Genomic DNA, 6,943 nt, shown 5'->3' with positions numbered 1-6,943 from the left:
ATTCAATAAAACAGCCACCAGGGGGCATAAACATTTTACCAAGACAAATCTGACACACTGCAGATTCTGTAATTCTCTATGGCTGCCACTAGAGGGCATGAACATTTACCAAGGCAAATCTGACACACTGCAGCTTCTGTAATTCTCTATGGCTGCCACTAGAGGGCATGAACATTTACCAAGGCAAATCTGACACACTGCAGCTTCTGTAACTCTCTATGGCTGCCACTAGAGGGCATGAACATTTACCAAAGCAAATCTGACACACTGCAGCTTCTGTAACTCTCTATGGCTGCCACTAGAGGGCATGAACATTTACCAAGGCAAATCTGACACACTGCAGCTTCTGTAACTCTCTATGGCTGCCACTAGAGGGCATGAACATTTACCAAGGCAAATCTGACACACTGTAGCTTCTGTAATTCTCTATGGCTGCCACTAGAGGGCATAAACATTCACCAAGGCAAATCTGACATGCTGCAGCTTCTGTAATTCTCTATGGCTGCCACTAGAGGGCATAAACATTCACCATGGCAAATCTGACACACTGCAGCTTCTGTAATTCTCTACAGCTGCCACTAGAGGGCATGAACATTTACCAAGGCAAATCTGACACACTGCAGCTTCTGTAATTCTCTACAGCTGCCACTAGAGGGCATGAACAGTCACCAAGGAAAATCTGACATGCAGCAGCTTCTGTAACTCTCTATGGCTGCCACTAGAGGGCATGAACATTCACCAAGGCAAATCTGACCTACGGCAGCTTCTGTAATTCTATACGGCTGCCACTAGAGGGCATGAACATTCACCAGGTAAAATCTGACACACTGCAGCTTCTGTAATTCTCTACAGCTGCCACCAGGGGGCAGCACTTTGTTTCAGAGCTGCTCTGATTGGGGCCTTTAAAAGTTCATGGATAAAGCAAATTATATCAAATATTTTAATATAAAGATATTAATAAAGAATTTCTTTTTTGCTTTCCCGCCTCAGTGGATCCCAATCTGATGGACGGCAGCCTCTACAAACTCAAAGTAAGTGGATCCTTCAAAGAGCTCATCACTTTGGACAATCTTTTTTTGTGTTGGTATAATTAGTGGCGGATCTTGGATTGTCCTCTGGCGATCACCTCGAAATCTGCAGGTGTGTCATTCTTCTGCAGCGCCACCACAGGAGAACCGATGCATTACACAGGTCTCACTGCTCGGTCCTCCAGACAGAGACGCTCTTCTGTAGCAGCTGATCTCTGCTTTGTGTAGCCCCCCACCCCTAATTTAGAGTAAATGACCCATCTGAACAGGTCCTAGGCACTAAGACTCCAGAGGAGTATGGTCTAACTTCATGAAGAGTCTGTAGATGGGTCCAGAATTCTAAAAAAAAAAAATGTGGATGGGGCTGATTTCCTGATGGGGGTGCTGCCTGATTACTAGAAAAAAGAAAAGAGGGGATGAACTGATTTCTAGAAAGTAACAGGGTCAATGCCAATGGAAAGGGGGGCAGTGCCAGAAATCTCCAAAGGAAAGAGGCAGGGCCAAATTTCTCCAAAAGGAAAAGGAGGCAGGGCCGGATTTCCAGAAAGGAACAAGGGCAGGGCCAGATTTCCAGAAAGGAAGGGGAGCAGGGCCAGATCTCTAGAAAGGAAGGGGACCAGGACCAGATTTCTATAAAGGAAGGTGGCCAGGGCAAGATTTTTAGAAAGGAAGGTGGCCAAGGCAAGATTTCTAGAAAAGGAGAGCAGGGCCAGATATCTAGAAAGGAATGAAGACAGGGCCAGATTCTAGAAACTAAGGTAGTCAGGATAAGATTTCTAGAAAGGCATGAGGCCAGGGACAGATTTCAGGAAAGGAAAGTGGCCAGGGCCAAAATTCTAGAAAAGAAGGGGAGCAGGGCCATATATCTAGAATGGAATGAAGGCAGGGCCAGATTTCTAGAAAGGAAGGTGGCCAGGGCTAGATTTCTAGAAAAGAAGGTGAGCAGGGCCAGATTGCCAGAAAGGAATGAGGGCAGGGCCAGATTTCTAGAACAGAAGAGGGGATGTCCTAGACCTGTAAAGGGGGTGAAGGCCTTGGCGAGATCTCTCAATGTATCAATTCCCTCCTTTTTGTATCTTTTTCCCCCTCAGCTCCTGCCGGAAGCGTATAGTCCACCGTCCTCCACCCTTCATTTCTGCTGCAGGATTCAGTCTCTGGACCCTTCTCGTCATGTAACGATGGGGGAAGGGATCAAAAGGAATTTGCCACCCATCAATGTCAATGTCCCGGATAGCGTGTTCAATGCATGCGTGTCTCTCCCCTGCGTGACTTCCCCACTCCCACGGCCACAAACACAACACACAGAGCTTCCATTTCTCCTCCTCCTAGAAGACGGACTCCAAGACACCTCCAACCCGAAACATGCGTCGTGAAGGCGAGATGCACCAAGAGATTCAGACAGGGGGCGCTGTGGCTGAGCAGACACATCCAGTGGGAATATCCTCCCAGAATATCAAATCTGAGCACAAAGCTGCAGGCTACCTCCTCCCCTCCCCCATCACCTCCACACCTAGAATGTAGGGTCTAAGCAGCAACCCAAAAAATTGGAAAGATTCCCAATCTCATCCTAAACTTAAAAGATATGGGGTTTATGGGTTATACTCACCCCCATCCCATAATATAGAAAGCTAGCACTCCGCCTGGTCTGCCGCTGATGACTAAAGTCTGTCGCCGCTGCTCTCCTGCAGGTCTCTCTTCCACGAATGAATGGGTTAATTGGTTGGATGTGGGAAAAAGCAACTCCCCCCTTAAATTATTTGTATATAGCATGTGACATAAATCTATATTAATAAATGGCTGTAAGAGGATAGATCTATATCTGATATATGCGCATGGATTATATATGCAAATTAGATTTTTTTGCTCTTCTTCCCCAGACGCGCCAATAAAATAAGTTATTTCTATAATTTCTTGGTCTTCTGTGATTCTTGAGTCTTGGGATTGATAATTGAATATATTAAAAGGGGCTAATGTACCCCTAAAGTGGTCAGCGATAATGGAGTCAGGGCAGCTCCCGATATCAGTCACATATGGCACAGCCAACCCCCAGGGAGAGAGCCCAGGTAGCAGAGCCAAGGCCCAGGAAAGAGCCCAGATAGCAGAGCCAAGTCCTAGGAAAGAGCCAAGCCCCAGGAAAGAGGCGAGGTAGCAGAGCCAAGCCCTGGGAAAGAGCCCAGGTAGCAGAGCCAAGGCCCGGGAAAGAGCCCAGATAGCAGAGCCAAGCCCTGTGAAAGAGCCCAGGTAGCAGAAACAAGCCCCGGGAAGGAACCAAGGTAGCAAAGCCAAGCTCCGGGAAAAAGCCCAGGTAGCAGAGCCAAGCCCCAGGAAAGAAGCCAGGTAGCAGAGCCAAGCCCTGGGGCAGAGCCAAGGCCCGGTAAAGAGCCCAGGAAGCAGAGCCAAGGCCAGGTAAAGAGCCCAGATGGCAGAGCCAAGGCCCGGGAAAGAGCCCAGGTAGCAGAGCCAAGGCCCGGGAAAGAGCCCAGATAGCAGAGCCAAGCCCTGTGAAAGAGCCCAGGTAGCAGAAACAAGCCCCGGGAAGGAACCAAGGTAGCAAAGCCAAGCTCCGGGAAAAAGCCCAGGTAGCAGAGCCAAGCCCCAGGAAAGAAGCCAGGTAGCAGAGCCAAGCCCTGGGGCAGAGCCAAGGCCCGGTAAAGAGCCCAGGAAGCAGAGCCAAGGCCAGGTAAAGAGCCCAGATGGCAGAGCCAAGGCCCGGGAAAGAACACAGGTAGCAGAGCCAAGCCACAGGAAAGAACCGAGGTAGCAGAGCCAAGCCCCGGGAAAGAGCCCAGGTAGCAGAGCCAAGATAGCAGAGCCAAGCCCTAGGAAAGAGCCAAGCCCCAGGAAAGAGGCGAGGTAGCAGAGCCAAGCCCTGGGAAAGAGCCCAGGTAGCAGAGCCAAGGCCCGGGAAAGAGCCCAGGTAGCAGAGCCAAGCCCTGTGAAAGAGCCCAGGTAGCAGAAACAAGCCCCGGGAAGGAACCAAGGTAGCAAAGCCAAGCTCCGGGAAAAAGCCCAGGTAGCAGAGCCAAGCCCCAGGAAAGAAGCCAGGTAGCAGAGCCAAGCCCTGGGGCAGAGCCAAGGCCCGGTAAAGAGCCCAGGAAACAGAGCCAAGGCCAGGTAAAGAGCCCAGATGGCAGAGCCAAGGCCCGGGAAAGAACACAGGTAGCAGAGCCAAGCCACAGGAAAGAACCGAGGTAGCAGAGCCAAGCCCCGGGAAAGAGCCCAGGTAGCAGAGCCAAGATAGCAGAGCCAAGCCCTAGGAAAGAGCCAAGCCCCAGGAAAGAGGCGAGGTAGCAGAGCCAAGCCCTGGGAAAGAGCCCAGGTAGCAGAGCCAAGGCCCGGGAAAGAGCCCAGATAGCAGAGCCAAGCCCCAGGAAAGAGCCCAGATAGCAGAGCCAAGGCACAGAAAAGAGCCCAGATAGCAGAGCCAAGGCCCGGGAAAGAGCCCAGATGGCAGAGCCAAGGCCTGGGAAAGAGCCCAGATGGCAGAGCCAAGGCCTGGGAAAGAGCCCAGATGGCAGAGCCAAGCCCCGGGAAAGAGCCCAGATGGCAGAGCCAAGCCCCAGGAAAGAGCCCAGATAGCAGAGCCAAGCCCCAGGAAAGAGTCCAGATAGCAGAGCCAAGCCCCGGGAAAGAATCCAGGTAGCAGAGCCAAGCCCCGGGAAAGAATCCAGGTAGCAGAGCCAAGCCCCGGGAAAGAATCCAGGTAGCAGAGCCAAGCCCCGGGAAAGAATCAAGGTAGCAGAGCCAAGCCCCGGGAAAAAGTCCAGATAGCAGAATCTCCCTTAAATTTGGCGCCCAGATATAATAAAGCCACCTCGAGTGGAGCCCAGATAAGTGACTTGTGGGGGGTGAGCAGGGGAAAGAGCTGCACTCTGGAAGCACAGGTGATAGCGCCATATTGAGGAGAACTCATAAAGCACCACCGTGAAGGGTGAACTGTAAGGAGCCGAACAGTTTTCACAGAAGCCCTTGGGTCAGAGCCGCAGGGGGTGCAGATGACATGACCGCTCCTCTGCGCTCTGATGACCATCAGCTCCTCAGCTTCACCCCTTGTAATGCGGGGGCCATTGCGGACCCTCTATTCCCCTAAAACGCATAAACCTGTAGTGTTGTCCCTAAACTTTCCTAGAAACAGATGTACAGGAAAGTCCGTGCAGACGAGGACAACTCCGAGAGGACACTATACCTCGGGAGGGGACACTAGACCTCGGGAGGGACGACACCAGACCCCGGGAGGGGGACACCAGACCCCGGGAGGGGGACACCAGACCCCGGGAGGGGGACACCAGACCCCGGGAGGGGGACACCAGACCCAGGGAGGGGGACACCAGACCCAGGGAGGGGGACACCAGACCCCGGGAGGGGGACACCAGACCCAGGGAGGGGGACACCAGACCCAGGGAGGGGGACACTAGACTCCGGGAGGGGGACACTAGACTCCGGGAGGGGGACACTAGACTCCGGGAGGACAACAGACTCGGGGGATATTCGGGCACCTGCTGCCATGATAAAAATCAATGAATAAAACCTAAACTGAGATCATAGAGGAGCGGAGCCCCCCCATCTGCCCCCGGGCGCCTCCACCCCGCGCCTCTCTTTATTTCTGCACAGAGGACGGTGAATTATTAAATGAGGCTGATAAATAATGGAGCAGGGATTTCACTGTTCTGTGCTTCACCTGCAGCGGGAAGCCCCCAGCCCCCACCATTAACCCTGCGATGGCCAGACCCAAAAGAGTGCAGGGTCTATGCGCTAAGGAGAAGCCCTGCAATGTGCTGCAGTATTAACCCCTCAGAGAGGATCTGCTGTGCAATGCGTCACCGGCCCCACTGCTGCTGCTGCGCGCGCGGAGAAGCACCGCACTATTAACCCTTCAACAGCCGAGCGCCGTCTGCTGCGCTGTGCACAAACCAGCTGCTGTTCATGTATAAATCAATAATTACTGGAAAAAAGAAAAACTTGAAATATTAACATGATAGGATTAGATACACGGCTCAGGGAACTGTATCACACAGGAGAGGGATTAGATACACAGCTCAGCAGACAGTATCACACAGGATAGGATTAGATACACGGCTCAGCAGACAGTATCACACAGGATAGGATTAGATACACAGCTCAGCAGACAGTATCACACAGGATAGGATTAGATACACAGCTCAGCAGACAGTATCACACAGGAGAGGATTAGATACATGGCTCAGCAGACAGTATCACACAGGAGAGGATTAGATACACAGCTCAGCAGACAGTATCATACAGGAGAGGATTAGATACATGGCTCAGCAGACAGTATCACACAGGAGAGGATTAGATACACAGCTCAGCAGACAGTATCACACAGGAGAGGATTAGATACACAGCTCAGCAGACAGTATCACACAGGAGAGGATTAGATACACAGCTCAGGGAACTGTATCACACAGGAGAGGGATTAGATACACAGCTCAGCAGACAGTATCACACAGGATAGGATTAGATACACGGCTCAGCAGACAGTATCACACAGGATAGGATTAGATACACAGCTCAGCAGACAGTATCACACAGGATAGGATTAGATACACAGCTCAGCAGACAGTATCATACAGGAGAGGATTAGATACATGGCTCAGCAGACAGTATCACACAGGAGAGGATTAGATACACAGCTCAGCAGACAGTATCACACAGGAGAGGATTAGATACACAGCTCAGCAGACAGTATCACACAGGAGAGGATTAGATACACGGCTCAGGGAACTGTATCACACAGGAGAGGGATTAGATACACAGCTCAGCAGACAGTATCACACAGGATAGGATTAGATACACGGCTCAGCAGACAGTATCACACAGGATAGGATTAGATACACAGCTCAGCAGACAGTATCACACAGGATAGGATTAGATACACAGCTCAGCAGACAGTATCA

The 6,943-nt window shown here is 51.5% G+C and overlaps 1 protein-coding gene across 1 annotated transcript in view; it reads left to right on the top strand.

Annotated features, from left to right (window-relative positions):
• The window catches only part of LOC142256231 (sodium/potassium-transporting ATPase subunit gamma-like), a 24,170-nt gene extending 21,235 nt beyond the window's left edge, over positions 1–2,935 (top strand). Inside the window, exons 5-6 of the mRNA XM_075327810.1 lie at positions 991–1,031; positions 2,120–2,935. Of these exons, the coding sequence (XP_075183925.1) occupies positions 991–1,031; positions 2,120–2,139 (61 nt within the window). The 3' untranslated portion in view covers positions 2,140–2,935. The remainder of the gene's footprint in view (positions 1–990; positions 1,032–2,119) is intronic.
• Positions 2,936–6,943: the final 4,008 nt, after the last annotated feature.

The sequence above is a fragment of the Anomaloglossus baeobatrachus genome, chromosome 11, assembly GCF_048569485.1.
Source record: "Anomaloglossus baeobatrachus isolate aAnoBae1 chromosome 11, aAnoBae1.hap1, whole genome shotgun sequence".
Lineage (NCBI taxonomy): Eukaryota > Metazoa > Chordata > Amphibia > Anura > Aromobatidae > Anomaloglossus > Anomaloglossus baeobatrachus.
This window is presented reverse-complemented; position numbering and strand designations above follow the sequence as displayed.